Source organism: Peromyscus eremicus, chromosome 16_21 (assembly GCF_949786415.1).
Source record: "Peromyscus eremicus chromosome 16_21, PerEre_H2_v1, whole genome shotgun sequence".
Lineage (NCBI taxonomy): Eukaryota > Metazoa > Chordata > Mammalia > Rodentia > Cricetidae > Peromyscus > Peromyscus eremicus.
In genome coordinates, this window is record NC_081432.1 from 60,556,641 (window position 1) to 60,579,385 (window position 22,745).

General features: G+C 36.0%; 1 protein-coding gene across 5 annotated transcripts in view; it reads right to left on the reverse strand.

Annotated features, from left to right (window-relative positions):
* Window positions 1-2,216: 2,216 nt before the first annotated feature.
* The window catches only part of LOC131893967 (uncharacterized), a 37,378-nt gene continuing 16,849 nt past the window's right edge, over window positions 2,217-22,745 (reverse strand). For 3 of the 5 annotated variants that reach the window (XM_059244149.1, XM_059244150.1, XM_059244147.1), the window contains 11 exons: window positions 22,597-22,625; window positions 22,446-22,506; window positions 20,985-21,013; window positions 20,835-20,895; window positions 19,093-19,187; window positions 13,075-13,180; window positions 12,464-12,540; window positions 8,521-8,626; window positions 7,911-7,987; window positions 3,667-3,765; window positions 2,217-2,646 (listed from right to left, as the gene is read on the reverse strand). In XM_059244149.1, coding sequence (XP_059100132.1) covers window positions 3,691-3,765; window positions 7,911-7,987; window positions 8,521-8,626; window positions 12,464-12,540; window positions 13,075-13,180; window positions 19,093-19,187; window positions 20,835-20,895; window positions 20,985-21,013; window positions 22,446-22,506; window positions 22,597-22,625 — 716 coding nt within the window. In that variant the 3' untranslated portion in view covers window positions 2,217-2,646; window positions 3,667-3,690. The remainder of the gene's footprint in view (window positions 2,647-3,666; window positions 3,766-7,910; window positions 7,988-8,520; window positions 8,627-12,463; window positions 12,541-13,074; window positions 13,181-19,092; window positions 19,188-20,834; window positions 20,896-20,984; window positions 21,014-22,445; window positions 22,507-22,596; window positions 22,626-22,745) is intronic. The other 2 variants (XM_059244151.1, XM_059244148.1) reach the window with 1 other exon arrangement.

Below are 22,745 nucleotides of genomic sequence, written 5' to 3' on the forward strand. Positions count from 1 at the left end.
CTTACAGCAGCTAAATACGGTAGTTTCACCCTCAGTGTGAAGTAAAGTTTTTCCGTAGAACAAACCAAAAGTACTGCTGTAATAGAAACGTTTGTCTGAATTGAAGCACTTAGGGGAACTATTATGAATTTGGGTGAAGGGACAGCCTCTAGTTAAAAACCGTTTACCGCTGACAGTGCATCTCTGCTGGTCCGGAACGGCTGAGAGAACTGGCAACTTTGGAGTGTGGCATCATCCTGGGAAGGTTATAGTCCCCTAGCAACAACTATCACAATTCTATAACAACACTCACTAAATCCCAGTGCTTTATAACAAAGCTGACTATAAACTCTAAAATTTAGAAATGATGTACTTACTTCCTGTCTAGTTAAGAGAATCTGTCTAATAGAGATAGTACTAATAATTAAGAGTAAGAAATAGAAAAAGATGAAAATAAGATATGTGAGTTTATAAAAATTCTCTTGTTAGATCTGTGTTAAGAAATCTTTAGGTGTTTACTAAGTTAAATATATGCTAATGGTAGCCCTGTATAAGTTTGTAAAATAGATCTATAGAGTTCCTTTAAGAAAATAAGCTTGCAAGAAATATCTAAGGTAGTCTTAAGACGTGTAGTAATAAGCTTGTAAGAAGTAAAGATACTAATTGTAAATGTAAGTTTAAATAAGAAATATGATAAGTATATAAGAAGTAATAAGAAATATATTTGCTAAAGTAGTTCTATAGTTTCCTTAAGGAGTATAAATAAGTAGATGTTAAAACATTAAATGTGAGTTTGTAAAATGTAGATGTTGAATGTGAATCTAAATGCTTTGCAAGGCAAAAAATGTTATATGTGAGTTTAAAAAGTGTAAATGCTAAGTGAGTCTATGCTTAATGTATATGATGAAAAAACCTGAGATACAGAGTTAGTGTCCTAGGAGACTGCAAAGCAGGCAGTCTGAGCGGTTTTCAAAAGCTCCAAAAGCCGCTAAGAAGCTAAGAATGGCAGACGCCAGAACCAGTACAACAAGGCATCCGCAGCTGAGATCCGTGGAAAATTAACGCAACACAGAAAAACCTGAGCTAACATCAAAAACGGTGCAGTTTAGAATACTACTGTACCTAAAAAAGAGTAAGTTCAGAGACACTTGTTTGAACAAAAATTGTTAACTGCAAACAGTTTTGGTTGAAAAACATCTCTTCATATTTTGAAGTGAAAGCCTAATACCAGAATTTATTTGTTTGAACTTTTTGAACTTAAAATGAGATAAAACTACAAAAAGATTTTGGTTATGGATTTCTTCATATTTGGAAGGCTCGTACCAGAATTTATCATTTGAATTTTGGGACTTAAGAAATGAAATGAATAGTAGAGATTTCATTGCAATGGGACAATTTTGAGTTTACTTATAGTAATGACCTAGGAACTGTTTTCTGGAATTGGGTTAAAAATGGAACTGTTTAAATGAAGAAATTTATTATTTCTACCTAGAATCAAGATACAGTGTGGGAACTGTGGTTAGTATGTAAAATAAACAAAAAATTTAATGAAAAAAAAGCAAAAAACAAAGTAACAAGAGAGGACCAATATTTGCTGATTGCCTTGCATGGGACACTCAACAGTCAACAGAAAAGGCTTCAGTAGGTTTTATTTTACCCAGAATCACTGGAATGGCAGTAAAAAAGACATTGCAAAAGCAATCAGGATAGCTACTATACATAAAAGGAAGAAGTGCCAGAAAGGGTGTGAGAAATTGTAACCTTTGTGCATTGCTGATAGGTATGGAGAGTGATGTAGGAGCTGGGGGATACAGTATGGCGCCTCTTCACAAACCTAAATGGGGAATTACCATATGATTTTTTTCATACACATTTATATTTACTTCACATCTATATTTATCCCCCAAAGAATTTCATGTCAGGTCTCAGATACTCATGTACTTCTGAGAAAACACACCTCTGCATTGCTCATTATAATTGAAAGATACCAAGAAGAAATCCAATCATGGTTAAAAGAATAAACAATGGATAAACTAAAAAAACTAAAACAGTGCTCATTTACATAAAGAAGGTATGGATGAACCATCAATGACCATCATCAAATACTATATAGCTGCATTAATAACTAGAAGAGCTAAAGGGAAATATAGCAATTAAATGGACTCAAACAACTTTGAATGGGTAATTAAATTATTATTATTATTAATTATTCAATAACTTTGTACATTCAAAAATGGTATCTTCTAAAAATATATTACAAAGCACATAAACATATATACATATAAACATATATACATATATACATATGTACACATATACATGAACTATTTACATCAAGGGAAGGAAGGTAAATGTAAAATAAACACTGAAGAAAGCATAATATATTAACATAATATAACATAATCTATTAAAACAAGATAAACATATGGAAATAAAAACTGAAGATAATATAATAGTGTAATATAGTATAACATAATAAAACAAAATAAACAGGTGAAAATAACACTGAAGAATATGTAATATAATACTATATTATTCTAAAACATAAAATAAAAATGTGCTTTTTCTTAGAGCAATTATTGGAGAAGAGACAGATTTTCTCCTGAGTTGTCTTATTGTGGATGGTCGGAGAAGTTGTCAGGCAATTGTAGTAGGCTTGTCCAAGTTCTAGGATGAGAATAATTCATTTTAAATACACAGTGCTCTCTTCTACTTTATAAACTATATGGTGAAAAGAGCTAGTTAGAACATTCATAAAATGCATTTCTAGAACATGTGTGCCAATAGAGACGTTTTTGTAAAGTTCACCTTTCATCCATCATGAACATTCCATTGAATACTTCACTTTCATGACAGATCTATATGCTCCATGACATTTGTGAACCTTAATGCTAACACCTAACTCTAACCTCAAATCTACTCTAACTATATAACAGGAAGCCTAATCATAAAACTCAACCGAGCCTTAAAGTCTAAATTGGAACCTAACTCTAGTATGTAACAACAGTGAGGAAAACATGGAAGATGGTTAGGAATACCTTTTCTTCTTATCAATGAAACCTTTGTGTTAGAAATCGATTTATGTTCTTTTTACATTTTCAACACCATACTATTCCTTTTCTAAAGAATTTATTCTCTCCCCGACCACCAGACACACTGCCCCATTTTCCTCCTTTATGTCCAGTATTTGAAACTGTTCATATTCTTTAGCTCCCAGCTTTCTCTCTTCAGCTTTATTTCCTAATATTCCTGAACCTTTGAAATGTGACCAAAACATACATACACACACATTCTAGATATCTATCATCTGTCATCTATCTATCTATCTATCTATCTATCTATCTATCTATCTATCCGTCATCTATCCGTCTATCCATCTGTCCGTCCATCTGTCCATCCATCCATCCATGCATCCATCCATCCTTCTATCTATCTTACTATCTATATCTATATAATCTATCTAAATAACTGTGTATATATATATATATATATATATATATATATGCGATTGATGACAATCTTGATTTAGCCAGTTGTTGACTCATGAGATAATCATTCCATTGACAGTTAACTCTTTTTATCCCCCATGCTGCACTGAAATACTTATACTCCTGAGCTGGAAAACTGAGTATATATTTTAGATAAACATTCCTTCTAATACATTTTAAAAGAAAATATAACTCTTACCATCACTTTTTTATGTTTTCTCTTCTATTTCTTGTAGTGGGAAGAAGAGATCCGGTTTTTGGTGAAACATGCACAAAAGCATGCTCTTATAGCATCAATCTGAAAGAGATTATGTAAAATAAGTAGTTTTTAAACTAAAAATTAAACAATGTCACCAAAGATTTGAACCATCCATTCAACTAAAAAGGGCAACTATGGCTGATTGCATATTTTACATACATTCACAATTTTAGAATAAGTTACAATAGTATGAGAATTAAGTACTAGGACTCCTTCAGAAAGGGAGGGACTTGAGTTCTAGGCTTAGGCTACCTCTGATATTCCAGAAACTCCAGAACCAGATGAAAGATTCTGACTTCCCTTTAGGGCCACATAAGATACCCATGAACTTTGTCCTGGGGCCTGACTTGCATGATCTCCTACAACAACATAAGGCCCAGGGATTTCCCTCCAGAATCCCAGGCAGTATGACTTCCTACACCAAGTGAGGGACCCTGCCTTCTAGAGGTTAGGCCCACTGATGAACTAGGCAAACTCCACGACCAGTTGAGAGGCTCTCACTGCTTTGATTCAACCTATGTATTCTGCTCGGGACCATTCCCACAGGTGGCTAGGTTTCACCTGCCAGGCACCACCTGTATTGACATATGAAACCTGTTCTAGGCTTAAACAGAGGCTGACTCCCAGAAGAAGGATATCCTTCAAATCACAAACATATTAAAAATCTCCTTTGCATGTAATTCTAAAATCTAAAAGAAATGGATGTATTTCTAGATTCATTGTATGTAATGAAATTAAGTCAGGAGAAAGGAGATGATTATATATATATATATATATATATATATATATATATATATATATATATATATGCACTATTGAGATTGAAGAAGGAACAAAATACTTTTCAACTAAAAACTGACCAGGACCAGATGGATTATTTGCATAGTTTTACAGAATACCAAAGAAAAATGAATATCATTGCTACTCAGACCATTTCATGAAATAGTAAAACAAAGGATTTCTCCAAAATTTTTATGATGCCAGTAATACCTTGATACCCAAACTAGAGAAAGATTCCTATGAAAAGAGTTAAAACCACAGACTGATTTTCATGATGAGAACAGATACAAAACTTCTAAATGTGAGATTGACAAGCCTGGGTTTGAGAGATGCCCCAGCATTGACAAGCAATGCCTATTCTTCCAGAGGACCCACTTTCAATTCCCAGCATCCACACCATATCTCACAGCTATCTGTAACTCCAGTTCCAGGGAATTGGATGCTCTTTTCTGGCCTCTGAGTATACCAAGCACACATATCATGCACAAGAATACATGTAGACAAATAACCATATATATAAAATTAAAAATGATATTGGCAAAGAGAATTTAAGACCATAACAAAAAGTATATCCATGATGGCCCTTATGGTTTCATGCAAGAATGCAGGGTAAGAGAAATGTATGTAAACCAATACATACAACAAATCAAATAAATGGAATAAAGAAATTCACATGATTATTCCAATATGCATGAACGACCACTAACACAATTGAACATTTGGACAATAATGATAAAAGTCAGGAGAGGCTAGGTATAGGTAGAGAATATGTCACAATTATACAAGCAATAAACAACAAGCCTACCATCTACATGTTCTAAAATGGAGAAAAAATATTAATCTAACCATAATGATGAGAAAAAAAAGGCAATCATGGTTCACTGTCTCCATACTTTTTAATAAAGAGCTGAAGTTCTAGATAGACCCAATAAGGTAAGAAGAATATTAAAGCATACAAAGTGTGAGAGAACTCAGAATGCCCCTACTTAAAGATGGTAGGATTTTATCAGCTGTAAAAGGGTTGAGGCTCCACAAATGTCTTACAGCTGATAAACACTACAACAAATTAGCATTTCACAAATTTAACACCAAAATCAGTGATAACAAACTGAATAAAAAATCAATGAAAGAATCCTACTCACCTGCCCTAGGATATAGAATCAAACTTGATAGACATCACCAGATGAATGGATAAGGAAAATGTGGTATATACACACAATGGAATATTACTCAATGTAAAGAAAAATGAAATAATAAAAATTGCAAGTGAATTAATAGAACTAGAAGAAGTTTTACTCAATGAGGCCAGCTAGGATTAAAAAGCAAATGTGATATGCTGTCCTCATGTGTAGATATTAGACTTTTGTATGTTCAATTAGGATTACACGAGGAAACCTAGAAATTAGACATGGTCTATTGTAGATGGACCCATTGACAGGAAGATAGGAAAATGTATGTAAAATTAAGTCAGAGAAGGAGAATACTGGATGTTGACAGTTTCAATCATGGAAGAATTGGAGGCTAAAGGACAGAAGGATGAGTGCCAAATAAAAATGAAGGTCTATGAAAAAAGCCTGATAGGAACCAGGATCTTGCAAATTAAGTAAAATATAATTTAAGGGGAGGTAGAACACAGGTGACAAGAAATAACACTGGAGCAATAAGTACTCTGGGCTAAGGTTTAAGTGGCAATGAAGGTAGAAGAGTAAGTCAGAGCAGGGACTAAGGTGTAACTGAACAAAGACTAAGGCTGTATGAAGGCTTGTGGAAGCGACTAGTTGGTCAAATAGTTTAAAAGACATACTAAAAAGAGTTTGTTCAGAGGTACCTGGAATGTGTTGACTTATCTCATAAGACATGAGATTTACATTGAAACTCCAAAACAATGGAAAGGATACCTCCTTTTGAGTTATTGGTCAAGTAGGCCTCCATGTCACCCCAAATAACATAATCTATATCTTCACATTCTGGTTGTTTGTCATAACTAAATGGTAAGACTCTTTTGTTGAAGATACCACACAGTCTGGTTGCAGGGCATTTAGAACTCAATCCCTAGAAGACGAGGAATTTCTGCCTTTCATCATAATAAAAGTTGTAGTTCCAGTCACTGGTCATGAAATACATCAAGAGTCTATCCAGTCTTGGACCTTTCCTATGACAACAGTGACCAGCCAGGCAAGCTGTCCACAATGGTTGGGTGGTAGTTATGTAAATAACCAACCTTGTTAGGAATGGATGGGAGACCTGTTCCAAGCAATGGATTAAATGTCTGATGCTATAAACCTTGTCAAAAGCGTATGTCTGGAATAGTCATAAGCTAGTTCAGGAGAATCAACTAGTGCTATTATTATTTACATTTATACTCATAGGTTTGTTCTGCTCTCATTGTAGGTCATATGATTTTTTTTCAAAGGGTAATGGTTAATGTAGAGACTCATAACTAGTTACCATGATAAGGATAAGCCAGAGTGAAGGCTCATCTGCAGATGGGTCATTTGCATTGACCTTCCACTACTGAAAGCTCAAGAAACAATGAGGAAGAATGGTCTGAAAACAATGTAAGAGTTTGAATCTGGAGAGAAGTACACTGAAATGTTCTTTTTGGGACATGGCATAACGGATGCACAGATCAACTCAGAACAGCTGTGTCCTACACTAGACTTGCACAAGCTCAAGCCAGTCAAGATGTAAGCATGAATGAGGAAACATCTCTCAAGGCCCCAGCACTAGATGAGGAGCAATAGGCCATGGCTGGTTGTGAAAGGAAGAGATTAATTTTTCTGTGGGATGTGGCTTAGGACAGATTGCTCATGTCCCAGAAAGTGTCTTCACACACATTCACAGATGGTCAGCCCTACTTGGACTCAGTGGGCTCTTAATAGTAATATTAAGAGCCAGACAGTGGTGGCACAAACCTTTAATCTCAGAACTCAGGAGGTAGAGACAGGCAGATCTCTGTGAGTTCGAGGCCAGCCTGCTCTACAGAGTGAGTTCCAGGAAAGGTGCAAAGCTATACAGAAAAACACTGTCTCAGAAAACAAAAACAAAAACAAAAACAAAAGTAATTTTAAGAGACATTAAACGAAGAAGAAGAAGAAGAAGAGGAGGAGGAAGAGGAAGAGGAAGAGGAAGAGGAAGAGGAAGAGGAAGAAGGAGGAGGAGAGGGAGGAGAGGGAGGAGGAGGAGGAGGAGGAGGAGGAGGAGGATGAGTTCAACCAGCACAAGGTGGAGATAGTCAGTGGTGAATGTAGTTTTCAAAGAAGAAATAATAAGAATATATAAAAAAAAATTTACGTTCTATGTATTAATTCTAGAACGCATACTAAATTTAACTGTATTTGGCCTATGGAACATTACCGTGGAAACAGCTTAAATGTGCAATGTAAACTGAAGTATATACTTACAAATGGCCGCTTAGTTTTTCTAGCACTGTGCGGCCTCTGCTCTTCTGAGGCATGTTCTTGGTCTTCCATGATGGATGCTGTTAACAAGTGCATATATTTCACTAAGCAAAGTACAATGAACATTTAGGGGAAAAGCTGTCCATTGCTATAATGAAGACACATTAGGGATGAGAAAATATTTATTTTCATTTTCCCAAGTAATAGTTTGAATTAAGTATAAACTGCAGTGGAAAAATTTAACTTATCTTCTCTATTTAATAAAGAATCTCTCATAAAAACAGGTGTTTGAGTATGTTTTTTCTCTGAACAGAGGTTTGGGAAGCAGACCCCACTGTATGGGGGTTCACTTCACTTACATATTCAGATTGATCTCATATATTTCTGAAGATAAAGCAAATGAAATATGGACAATGAGAGGTGGAAGCAAGGACTCCGTCTTTGACGAACAAAATCTTAACTGTTGCTCAGATTTGATAATGTGTGTGTGTTATTACCATTCTACTAATCCTTTTGCTTCCTATATGTGTAGTTGTCTGTCTATGACATATAGTGTTCTGTTCTATACACAATGATTGTATAGAACAAGTATATTTTAAAATGTAATACTTACTTCTCTCCTGATGCATCACTACAATTTTTTCTGCATCATTGTCTATATTGGATGAGTCAGGAGCTTTTGTGGAAGATTTCTGTGGTCCATTGGGGTCAGACACACTCTATCAACAGGAGTATTGGTAACATATGTTAGAAAGGTCTTATTTGATTTCTAAGAACATATTTGAATTCCTAATTTTATGACAAGTGTACTTGAAATTCTATGTAGTATATATTGAAGACAAAGACATTTTAGTAGCAAATCTATTTTGTACAGTAACTTTAAATCTATCCTTCATTTCTCATGGCAACTCATTATGTAAGAGAAAAAAAAAAGAAGAAACATATTCAGAGGATTTGACCTGATGCACAATATTAACAAAACAAAAGCAACTACTTTTATATAAGAACTGATAATGCTATTTATATTCCCAAATGAAATTGGAGGATATTTATAAAATAAAGAATTGCCTACCCTATTATCAGGAAAATTTCTTTGGACAGTGTGGTACTTTGAATGCAAATGGGCCCCATAAGCTTATAGGAAGTGTCACTATCAGAAGTTTTGGCCTTGTTGGCGGTGGTGTGACCTTGTTGGGGGAAGTTTGTCTCTGTGGGGGCCATTTGAGGTCTCCTGTTCTCCTGTGCTCAAGTTACACCCAGAGTAGACACAGGCTCTTTTACTGCTTGCTGATCAGGATGAGAACTCTCAGCTCCTTATCCAGGACCATGTCTGCCTGCATGCTGCCATGTCCCACCATGATGATGGTGGACAAAACCTGTGAAACAGGAATCCATCCCAATGAAATGGTTCCCTAAGAGGAGTAGCCATGGTCATGGTATCTCTTCCCAGCAATAGAAACCATAACTAATACAAACAGTATTGATTTCTATTCTCCTATTGGTCTCCCTTTAATTTTGTTCTCCTGATGTATTGCTCCAGCTTATAGATTGAGCACAACATTGAAAAGGATTCAAGATGATAAACAAATTTGTCTCTTATGACCTCAAGGGAGTCATGTTTTCATCTATTGAAGAAGACGTTGGCTGTGAGTTTCCCATTATATAATTTTTATTGTGTTGAGATATGCTCCTTTTCTTACACTCACTGGATTATTATCATGATGGTATATATGGTTTTTAGCAAGGGCCTTATCTACATGTATTGAGAAGATTAGGTGACTTTTTGTCTAAGTCTGTTTCTGTGCTTTGTTAAATCTGTTGACTTGTGTATTTCAAACAATCTCTGCATCTCTGAGATAAAAACAACTTGGTCATTGAACATTTGAACAACTGAACATGTGGAACTTAGTGAATAAAGTTAAGCAGAGGCTAGGTGTGGGTAGAGAATATGTCACAATTGTACAAGCAATAAACAACAAGCCTACCATCTACATGTTCTAAAATGCAGAAAAAATATTAATCTAACCACAATGATAAGAAAAAAAGGCAATCATTGTTCACTGTCTCTACTCTTTTTATTAAAGAGCTGAAGTTCTAGATAGACCCAATAAGGTAAGAATGATATTAAAGCATACAAAGTGTGAGAGAACTCAGAATGCCCCTACTTAAAGATGGTAGGATTTTATCAGCTGTAAAAGGGTTGAGGCTCCACAAAATGTCTTAAAGCTGATAAACACTACAACAAATTAGCATTTCACAAATTTAACACCAAAATGAGTGATAACAAACTGAATAAAAAAATCAATGAAAGAATCCCACTCACCTGCCCTAGATTATAGAATCAACCTTGATAGTCATCAGCAGATGAAAGGATAAGGAAAATGTGGTATATACACACAATGGAATATTACTCAATGTAAAGAAAAATGAAATCGTAAAAATTGCAAGTAAATTAATAGAACTAGAAGAAGTTTTACTCAATGAGGCCAGCTAGGATTAAAAAAGAAATGTGATATGCTGTCTTCATGTGTAGATATTAGACTTTTTTATGTTCAAATAGAATTATACGAGGAAGCCTAAAAAATTAGACATGGTCTATTGTAGATGGACCCATTGAAAGGGAGATAGGAAAATATATGTAAAATTAAATCAGAGAAGGAGAATACTGGATGTTGACAGTTTCAATCATGGAAGAATTGGAGGCTAAAGGACAGAAGGATGAGTGCCAAATAAAAATGAAGGTCTATGAAAAAAGCCTGATAGGAACCAGGATCTTGCAAATTAAGTAAAATATAATTTAAGGGGAGGTAGAACACAGGTGACAAGAAATAACACTGGAGCAATAAGTACTCTGGGCTAAGGTTTAAGTGGAAATGAAGGTAGAAGAATAAGTCAGAGCAGGGACTAAGGTGTAACTGAACAAAGACTAAGGCTGTATGAAGGCTTGTGGAAGCGACTAGGTGGTCAAATAGTTTAAAAGATATACTAAAAAGAGCTTGTTCAGAGGTACCTGGAATGTGTTGACTTCCCTAATAAGGCATGAGATTTACATTGAAACTCCAAAACAAGGGAAAAGATATCTCCTTTTGAGTTATCGGTCAAGTAGGCCTCCATGTTACCCCAAATAACACAATATATTTCTACACTTTCTGGTTGTTTGTCATAACTAAATGGTAAGACTCTTTGGTTGAAGATACCACACAGTCTGGTTGCATGGCATTTAGAACTCAATCCCTAGCAGACGAGGAATTTCTGCCTTTCATCATAATAAAAGTTGTAGTTCCAGTCACTGGTCATGAAATATATCAAGAGTCTACCCAGTCTTGGACCTTTCCTATGACAACAGTGACCAGCCTGGCAAGCTGTCCACAATGGTTGGGTGGTAGTTATGTAAATAACCAACCTTGTTAGGAATGGATGGGAGACCTGCACCAAGCAATGGATTAAATGTCTGATGCTGTAACCTTGTCATAAGCTTATGTCTGGAATAGTCATAAGCTAGTTCAGGAGAATCAACTAGTGCTATTATTATTTACATTTATACTCATAGGTTTGTTCTACTCTCATTGTTGGCCAGATGATTTTTTTTTCAGAGGGTAATGGTTAATGTAGAGACTCATAACTAGTTAACATGATAAGGATAAGCCAGTGTGAAGGTTCATCTGCAGAAGGGTCATTTGCATTGACCTTCCACTACTGAAAGCTCAAGAAACAATGAGGAAGAATGGTCTGAAAACAATGTAAGAGTTTGAATCTGGAGAGAAGTACACTGAAATGTTCTTTTTGGGACATGGCATAACGGATGCACAGATCAACTCAGAACAGCTGTGTCCTACACTAGACTTGCACAAGCTCAAGCCAGTCAAGATGCCAGCATGAATGAGGAAATATCTCTCAAGGCCCCAGCACTAGATGAGTAGCAATTGGCCATGGCTGGTTGTGAAAAGAGGAGATTAATTTATCTGTGGGCTTGGGCTTCGGACAGATAGCTCATGTCCCAGGAGGTGTCTTCACACACATTCACAGATGGTCAGCCCTACTTGGACTCAGTGGGCTATTAATAGAATTTAAAGAGCCCGGAAGTGGTGGCACACACCTTTAATCCCAGCACTCAGGAGGCAGAGATGGGCAGATCTCTGTGAGTTTGAGGCCAGCCTGGTCTACAGAGTGAGTTCCAGGAAAGGTGCAAGCTACACAGAAAAACACTGTCTCAGAAAACAAAAACGAAAACAAAAGTAAATTTTAAGAGACATTAAGCAAAGAAGAAGAAGAGGAAGAAGAACAAGAAGAAGAAAAAGAAGAAGAAGAAGAAGAAGAAGAAGAAGAAGAAGAAGAAGAAGAAGAAGAAGAAGAAGGATGAGTTCCACCAGCACAAGATGGAAGGAGTCAGTGGTGAATGTAGTTTTCAAAGAATAAATAGTAAGAACACTTAAAAAAAATGTTTACATTCTATGTATTAATTCTAGAAGACATACTAAATTTAACCTTATTTGGCCTATGGAACACTACTGTGGAAACAGCATAAATGTGCAATGTAAACTGAAGTATATACTTACAAATGGCCGCTTAGTTTTTCTAGCACTGTGTTGCCTCTGCTCTTCTGAGGCATGTTCTTGGTCTTCCATGACAGATGCTGTTAACAAGTGCACATATTTCACTAAGCAAAGTACAATGAACATTTAGGGGAAAAGCTGTCCATTGCTATAATGAAGACACATTAGGGATGAGAAAATATTTATTTTCATTTTCCCAAGCAAAAGTTTGAATTAAGTATAAACTGCAGTGGAAATATTTAACTTATCTTCTCTGCGTAATAAAGGATCTCTCTCCAAAACAAGTGTCTGGGTGTGGTTTTACTCTGAACAGAGGTTTAGGAAGCAGCCCCCACTGTATGGGAGTTTCCTTCACTTACATATTCAGATTGATCTCATATATTTCTGAAGATAAAGCAAATGAAATATGGACACCTGAGAGGTGGGAGCAAGGACTCTGTCTTTGACAAACAAAATCTTATCTGTTGCTCAGATTTGATAATGTGTGTGTGTTATTACCAATCTACTAATCCTTTTGCTTCCTATATGTGTAGTTGTCTGTCTATTACAGATAGTGTTCTGTTCTATACACAATCATTCTATAGAACAAGTATATTTTAAAATGTAGTACTTACTTCTCTCCTGATGCATTATTACATTCTTTTCTGCATCATTGTCCATATTGGATGAGTTGGGAGCTTTTGTGGAAGATTTCTGTGGTCCATTAGGGTCAGACACACTCTATCAACAGGAGTATTGGTAACATATGTTAGAAAGGTCTTATTTGATTTCTAAGAACATACTTGAATTCTTAATTTTGTGACAAGTGTTCTTGAAATTCTATGTAGTATATATTGAAGACAAAGACATTTTAATAGCAAATCTATTGTGCACAGTAAAGTTTAAATCTAACCTTCATTTTTCATGGCACTTCACTATGTAAGAGGTACAAAGAAAAAAGGAAACACATTCAGAGGATTTGACCTGATGCACAATATTAACAAAACAAAAGCAACTACTTTTATGTAAGAACTGTTAATGCTATTTATATTCCCAAATGAAATTGGAGGATATTTATAAAATAAAGAATTGCCTACCCCATTATCAGGAAAATTTCTTTGGACAGTGTGGTACTTTGAATGCAAGTGGGCCCCATAAGCTTATAGGAAGTGTCACTATCAGAAGGTTTGGCCTTGTTGGCGGTGGTGTGACCTTGTTGGGGGAAGTTTGTCTCTGTGGGGGCCATTTGAGGTCTCCTGTACTTAAGTTACACCCAGAGTAGACACAGGCTCTTTTACTGCTTGCTGATCAGGATGAGAACTCTCAGCTCCTTGTCCAGGACCATGTCTGCCTGCATGCTGCCATGTCCCACCATGATGATGGTGGACAAAACCTGTGAAACAGGAATCCATCCCAATGAAATGGTTCCCTAATAGGAGTAGCCATGGTCATGGTATCTCTTCCCAGCAATAGAAACCATAACTAATACAAACAGTATTGATTTCTATTCTCCTATTGGTCTCCCTTTAATTTTGTTCTCCTGATGTATTGCTCCAGCTAATAGATTGAGCACAACATTGAAAAGGATTCAAGATGAGAGACAAACCTGTCTCTTATGACCTCAAGGTACTCATGTTTTCTTCCATTGAAGAAGACGTTGGCTCTGAGTTTCTCCTTATATAATTGTTATTGTGTTGAGATATGCTCCTTTTCTTAAACTCTCTGGACTGTTATCATGATGGTATATTGGATTTTGGCAAGGGCCTTATCTACATGTATTGAGAAGATTAGGTGACTTTTTGTCTAAGTCTGTTTCTGTGCTTTGTTAACTCTGTTGACTTGTGTATTTCAAACCATCTCTGCATCTCTGAGATAAAAACAAGTTGTTCATGGTGGATCATTGTACCTACAGTTTTCCTGCCTGGCCCACACTCAGGACAAATCTCTCTCACCTGCCAGTCCCACAGCCGCTCAGACTCAACCAAGTAAACACAGAGACTTATATTGCTTACAAACTGTATGGCCATACCAGGCTTCTTGCTAACTGTTCTTCCAGCTTAAATTAATCCGTTTCTATGAATCTATACCTTGCCACGTGGATCGTGGCTTACTGGCATCTTCATATGCTGTTTGTCATCGTGGCGGCTGGCAGTGTCTCTGACTCAGCCTTCCACTTCCCAGCTTTATTCTCCTCCTTATCCCGCCTGTACTTCCTCCTGCCTGACTACTGGCCAATCAGTGTTTTATTTACCAACCAATCCGAGCAACACATTTGCCATACAGAACATCCCAGAGCAGACCATCTTTTTGGGGTGTGTCTAGTTTAGCTTTGAAAGTTATTTTATTGAGTATTTTTGAATTTCTGTTCAAAGGCTTTTGTAAATTCTGTTGGTTGCTCTCCTGATCTGTGACATCCAGGGCTTAATATCACAGCATGTAGTAAATATTCACTACATGTGAATTACAACTTTTTGGTTTTATTTTAAATTTTTTTATTTATTTCACATCCCAACCACAGCTGTCCACCCCACCTCTACTTCCTGTGTCTCTCCTTACACTGTCCCCCATGCACTACTCAGTTTCTATTCATAAAAAGGCAGGCTTCCCATGAATTTCAACAAAACATGGCATCACAAGTTCCAGTAAGACTAAACACAAATGCTTGCTTTAAGGCTGGGCAAGGGACCCAAGTATGAAGAATAGATCCCTAAAGCCAGCAAAACAATTAGAGAAAACTTCTGCTTTCACTTTTAAGAGTACTACAAGAAGGAAGATCTACCCAACTGCCACATATATGCAGAGGGCCTAGGTCAGTCCGTGAAGGCACTCTGGATGTCACTTCAGTCTCAATGAGCTCCCATGAGCCCAGGTGAGTTGATTCTGCGGGTTTTCATGTGATGTCCTTGACCCCTCTGACTCCTGTAATCCTTCCTGCCTCTCTTCAGCAGGATTCCCCCAGGCGAGGCCTAAATTTTGGCTGCAGGTCTCTGTATCTGTTTCCTTCAGGTGTTGGGTGAAGCCTGTCTGATGACAATGGAGCTAGGGCACAATCAAGTTTGTATTCTGGTTCTGGGTACCTCACTCAGGATGGTTTTTTCCAGTTCCACACATTTGCCTGAAAATTTCTTTCCTTTTTCTTTTTTTGGTTTGATTTTGGTTTTTGTTTGTTTTCAATTCTTTTATTTATTTATTTATTTGTTTGTTTGTTTGCTTTATTTTACATCCTAACCACAATTTCTGCCCTCTCTTCACCTGCCTTTCAGTCCCTCACCTCCATTCACTTTCTGTTCCCACCCCCCATCAACTCCTCCTCCCTTTTGTTTAAGAAAGGGCAAATTTTCCATGAGTATCAACAAAGCATTGCATATCAACATGGCATGTCAGTTTAATGATGTCAGTTTTTTAACAGATGAGTAATACTCCATTATGTAAGTGTACCACATTTTCTATATCCTTTCTTGTGTTGTTGGACATCTAGCTTGTATTGAGGTCTGGTCTGTTATGAAAAAAGTAACTCTGATCACAGTTGTGTAAGAGTCCTTGTGGTATGATTAAGCGTGCCTTGGTATATAGCCAAGATTGTTATAGCTGTGTCTGGAGGTTGATGGATTCTCAATTTTTTGAGAAATCTCCATAGTGATGTCCAAAGTGGTTGTACAAGTTTCCACTTCCACCACCAAGAGAGAAGTGTTCCTATTGCTCCACATCCTTTCCATCGTGAGCTGTCACTTTGGTTTTAGGTCTTAGCCATCTTGATAGGTGTAAGATGGACTCTATTGTAACTGTTTCTTGGCCATTTGAGATTCTTCTACGGAAAATTCTCTGATTAGATCTGTATCCTGTTTTTAATTGTGTTATTTGGTTTTTTGATGTGTAATTTCCTGAGTGTTTGTTTATATATTTTGGAACTATTTTCTCTTTTAGAAGTGAGGTTGGTGAAGATCTTATCTCATTCTGTAGGCTGTCATTTTTTTCCATTGATGGTGCCCTTTGCCTTAGAAAAGTTTTTCAGTTTCTTGAGGCTCCATTTGTTAATTATTGACCTTTGTGTCTGCTCTACTGGTATTCTATTCAAAAAGTTGTCTCATGTGCCAATGGATTCAAGATTATGTCCCAATTTCTCTTTTATCAGGTTCAGTGTATCTAGATTTATGTTGAGGTCTTTGATACACCTGGACTTGAGTTTTGTGCAGGATGATACATAGGAATCTATTTGCAGTCTTCTACATGTCAACATTCAGTTATAGCAGCACCATTTGTTGAAGACGCTTTCTTTTTTCCATTGTATTATTTTGGCTTCTTGGTTGAAATTCAATATCCATACATTTATCGATTTACTACTGAGTCTTTGATTCCATTCCAATCAAATACTGGAGCTAATAGACATTATAACTCACATGGACCCAACAGAGCTCCTGAGACCATTTCATCCAAACACAAATGAAGACATTTCTCAGCACCTCATGGAACACTCTCCAAATTGACAACATATTCAGTCACAAAGCAAGTTTTGTCAGATACAAATAAATTGAAACACACTCCCTGCATCCTATCAAACTGCATGGATTAAAGTTGAATTTCAACAACAACAGAAACAACAGAAAGTCTAAAAATTCATGGAAACAGAACAACTCTCTAGTGAATTACCACTGGGTCAAGGCAGTGATAAGAAAGAAATTAAAGACTTCCTCAAATTCAATAAAAGTGAATGCACAACATATTCACATGTATGGAACACATTGCAAGTGTTGTTAAAAGGAAAGTTCATAGCACCAACTGCCTTCATAATGAATTTTGAGAGATCTCATTTTAGAGACTTAAGAGAACACCTGAAAGCTCTGCAACAAGCACACCAAGAGGAGTAGACTGCAGGAAATAACTGGACTGAGGGCACAAACCCATAAAATAGGAAGAACTTATCTAATGAATTCAATTTAGAGGATAGCACTTTCACAACATCCATTACAGAAACAGACTCAAGGACAAATAGCACATGATTATGTCATTAGATACAGAAAGGGTCTTTGACAATATTGATCATCTCTTTATGATAAAAATCTCAGAGAGTCTAAGAATGAAAGGGACATATTTCTGCATAATAAAGCCAATGAAAAGCAAACACACAACTAACATTTTGTTAACACTCAAATCCTTCCTTCTAAAATCAGGAACCTGACAAGGATGACCACGCTTCCTCCTTCTGTTCAATATAGTACTAGAAGTCTTAACTAGAAGAGTAAGACAAGAGAAGATACAAGAAAGGAACCAAGAGGTGAAAGTATTTTCATTTGTAATAATATGATTCTATAAAAAATATATTTTGCCCAGAAAACTCCAATGGCTGATAAATACATTTAGCAAAGTAACAGGTTTTAATCTGAGCCTCCAAATCAGTAGCCTACCTAAAAATACTGCACGTACTGGGAATAAAATCAAGAAAACCATGCTATTCCAAATAACCTCAAAGTGTAATGAATTAGGATAAATGTCACCAAAAAGTGAAACTTTTACAATGAAAGCAGTAAGAAAGTGAAAATAAGAAATTGAAGATGTTACGATAACTTGCAAAGACCTTCTGTGATCATTATTGTAGGGTTAATATTGTGAAACTGGTCATCCTAATAAAAGCGATCTGTGGACACCACATGATCCACATAAAATTTCCAGTTCAATGTTCATAGAAAATGAAAAAGAAATTTTAAATCCCAAACGGAAACACAAAAGACCAAGAATAGCTGAAACAATTTTGAACCATGAAACAAAAACAAAGCAAACTAAAAAGAACGAAAACAAAAACTTATGGAAGCATCACCATTCCAGATTTCAAGTTACTATAACCAATTGAAATAATAAATAGAGTATGGCAGTGGCCCCCAAACAAACATTGATTGGTGGTAGATAACTAATGACCCACATATAAGCCCACAGTCCTGCAGTCTCTTAATTTTTGTAAAAGAGGCCAAAGATTCACATTGTAGAAAACAAATGGTGCCAGTCACATTGGACAGATTGGACTATAGGTGGATGAATGAAGTTAGAGCCTTATCTCTCACCCTGCATAAAACTCAGCTTCCAATGGTCCACGTATCTCAACACAAGGCCCAAATGGTACAGATTAATGATTAATTCTTTGGTACAGCTAAATACTTTCTGAGCAGGTCACTGGTACAGACACTATAAACAAGTAATTACCAAAGTAATAAATGGGACCCCATGAAACTAAAAATCTTCTGTGCAGCAAAGGACACCACAAAGTGATTGACAAGGCAGCATGGAAGAATGGCTAAAAGTTTTTCCACATTGTACACATGAGAGAGGGTATGTAGAATATAAAGAATGCATTGTTACTTCAAAAACTGATCCGTGATATTCACATTGAGTCTTGTCTTCACCCAGGTGTGTAAATACATTAAAAATAGAGCAATTACAATGATCAGAAATTTACTTACTATACATCAAAGGAAATATTTAGCAATGTCATGGGATTCTAAGAATACTTTGTAATTAAGAATAGATTAAATGCTTTCATTTTATTACTCAATTATTAATTTTTTGACTGAATAACGTGGTTTAAAATGTAGCATGTGGGTCTATGGCAAAGTCATTGAAGCAAACAATAGAAAATGAGAAATTTAAATTTAAATTTTACGTACAAATTCTTGATTTTCTGCACTCTTATCAAAACTTCTCTCATTTTCCACTTTAAATTCTGTTATTTCTTCTTCTAGTTCTTCTGAAAATATTATATCTTTTACATAAAAAATATGAACAACAATTAGGCAAAATAATACTCTATAAAAATAGAAGTAATGTAAAGTTAGGGTTTTATTTTTTATATGTTATTTCAGTTAACCACATGCTATAGGTGTATATTTACATCCTCAAGAAAACTTGTAATTGTAGACAAATCAACACTTGGACAGGTACTACATGTTGGCCAGTTTTGAGTCATACATGCTTCATAGGATTTGTTAGGAAACTCATAAATGACCTATATGCTTACATCCACATATGAAGGAACTGTGGAAAATAACACTTTCATCCTGTAAACTATCCTTGCCTTGCAAGAGTAACTTAAGTAACTCACTGTTCACTTCCCCAAATGGTACTTGGTTTACCACATATTTTTCTGTGAACAGGATGACAGGCTTTTGCTCTGCACTGAAACTGCTCCTTTTTTTTTTTTTTTCTTTTTTTCTTTTTTTTTGGTTTTTCGAGACAGGGATTCTTTGTGTAGCTTTGGAGCCTTTCCTGGAACTCACTCTGTAGACCAGGCTGGTGTCGAACTCACAGAGATCTGCCTGCCTCTGCCTCCCAAGTGCTGGGATTAAAGGCATGTGCCACCACCGCCCGACAAATTGCTCTTTTATGACTCACTTTATCACATGGAGTCATTCTGTACTGTACACCCTTTTTTTTCCCAAGAAAAATGGGTATTGCTGTAGCTACCCTAGCTTAAGATAATGCTTAAACTCTTCTTTTGGACTTCAACTTGAACCCACTTTGTTACAGTTGTATCCGTTTTTCTCCTTGACATGTAGGAACTATATTAAAGGTTATTCTAAGATCGGAAGATCTCATTTGCTTTTGTTTCCTGTTTTCTTTTAATTACTTTGTGTGATTCTGATAGGTTTTGACTTTTAAGTTTTGAAAGTAAGTAAGCCATGGCAGACATAGTTTCTTTACTGATATAAACACAGAGAGATGAGTTTCAGACAATAGAGTACAGAGAAATGAAAAGGTGTAAAAGCAAACAAGATGTGCATATAAGTAATGAGATTTTCAGTGACTGAACTGCCATATGTGAGTGTACCCTAATTTATTGAAATAGATTATAGATATGGTTTGAAAATGCCATTCCTATTCCTTGTAAATCAATTACAATGCTCTGCAGATGGAGGAAGGCAGTGCACTATGAGTTATAAACAACACAAAAATTGATTTTCTTTTCTGAAGAGGTGGTATATTGCTGTTTGTCCAGCCCAGAACAGAATCTCTGAGCTCAACATGTCTCTGCCCTGACCTTTCAGGGAGCTTTACTATAGGTGTGCGTTTTGAGACCTAGGTGTCCAGAAATGATGTTCAAACTTTAGGGAAGTCACATTAGTCTCATGATTGACTTATAGAAGTCACTAATAAACAGGGAATTTGCACACTGGAAAGGTTAAGGTGAGTGAACCTGAGTATTAAACATTGAAGCTATGCTTACATTTACTAATAATTCATATTGTCCTTGTGAATGTTTTTGAAGCATGTCTGCCACCAGTGAGATGGCATTGCTTATGTCAAACCCTATCATCACCATCATCAAGATATAATGGGCATCAGGAAGTCTGTGTGCATTTGAAATGTATTAAAATAAACTGATCAGAAGAATATGACATACGAAATTTACCTGGTTGAGATTGGTGTGGTAGAGACTCAGGTTTGGAGATTGGACGTGAATAATCCCTCAGCTGAGTGGATTTTCAAATGAGATACTTAATTAATGTTTTGGAATTCAATAAATATTAATCATTTAATATAAATTTTAAAAGTCATTTACCTCTGAGTGAGGACATTTTTCCGCCCACACTAGAAGAAAAAGGATAAATTTATTAATCTCCTACACAATGGGAACTACAAAAGTAACTTTATATAGGCTTTGGATGGCAGTGAGTTCTTATTCCCTTCTTCCTAAATAAACACCTATTAGTTTACTGGTTAGGACAACAGCTGACAGAAATGACTGAGACATTCTAAAAGCAATCTATAGATTCAATGTAATCCTCATCAAAACTACAACATAATTAGTCAGAGAAATTGAAAAAAAAAATAACCACACCAGCATGAAAAAGCCTTTCAGCTCCACATAGAAATAAAAACAAATGAACAAAGAAAAAACCCTGGAGAGAGGTAAAACAAACCCCAATACAAAAAGAGTTGGAGAAACCACCACCCCAGATTTCATGATTTTTCCAGGTCTAGTAATAAAAACATCTTGGTTTTAGCATCACAGTATATGTGTTGATCAATGAAATCAAACTGAACACCAAACGTAAGTCCACACACCTATGGACACTATTTTTGATAAAGAAACTAGAAAGACACGCTGGAAAAAAACAGCTTCAATACATGGTGCTCACCAAACTTTATGGCTTCAAGAAGAATGCACAGAGAACTGTATTTCTAACCCTGAATAAAACTCAACTCCAAGTGGATCAAGGATCTCAAAATGAGACCAGAGACCCTGAGTAAGACAGAAGACAAAGTGTGTAATAGGCTTGAACTGACTGGTACAGGAAAAACACTTTCTGAATAGGACACCTGTGGCACAGGCACTAAGACCTACATTTAATAAATGGGACCACATGAAGCTAAAAGCTTCTTTATGGCAAGATATGTATACCAGTTATGGGATTTTAAATAATCACTCCACCATATGATAGTGTTATTGAAATAAATTATAGATATGAATTCTAAATACATTTCCTATTTCTTGTTACTAAATTACAGTGCAGTACAGATGAAGGTAAGATATACATTATAAATTCTAGAACAAAACAAAACTTGATTTTATTTCCTGAAGATGTGGTATACTGCTGGCTGTCCAGTGCAGAACAGAATCTCTGAGTTCACATATGTTTTTGCTTTGCCCTTTCTGGTAACTTTGGGTACGACAGGTGTTCATTCTGAGACCCAGGTATCAAGAAATCATAGACATTGGAGAAATCTCATTAGTCTCACGATTGACTTCTATAAGTAACTAATAAACAGAGAGCTTGCACACTGGAAAGGATAAGGCCTTAGATCATGAGTATTAAATATTAAAGCTGAGCTTATTTTGCAAATTTTTTATATTTCCAATGTAATATATTTTCCAGCATGTATGCCACTATCAGATGGCATTGCGTATGTCAAAGTCTACCATCACCATCATCAAGATATAATTGGCATCAGGAAGACTGTGTGCTTTTGAAATTTATTAAAATACCTTGATCAGGAGAATGTGACTTACAAAATTTACCTGCTTGAGATTGCTGTGTTTCAGACTTGGGTTTGGAAATTCGATGAGAATAATCCCTCTGCTGAATGGATTTTGAAATGAGATATTTAATCAGTATTTTGGACTTCAATCAAGATGTAATTATTCAATATTAATATTAAAAAGCATTTACCTCTGGGTGTGGACATTTTTCAGCCCAAACTGAAAGAGAAAAATGTAGAGTCAGTCTCATGCACAATGAGATCACCAAAACTACCTTTATGTAGGCTTCAGATGGCAGTGAGATTTCATTCTCTTCTATCATAATAAACTCCTATTATT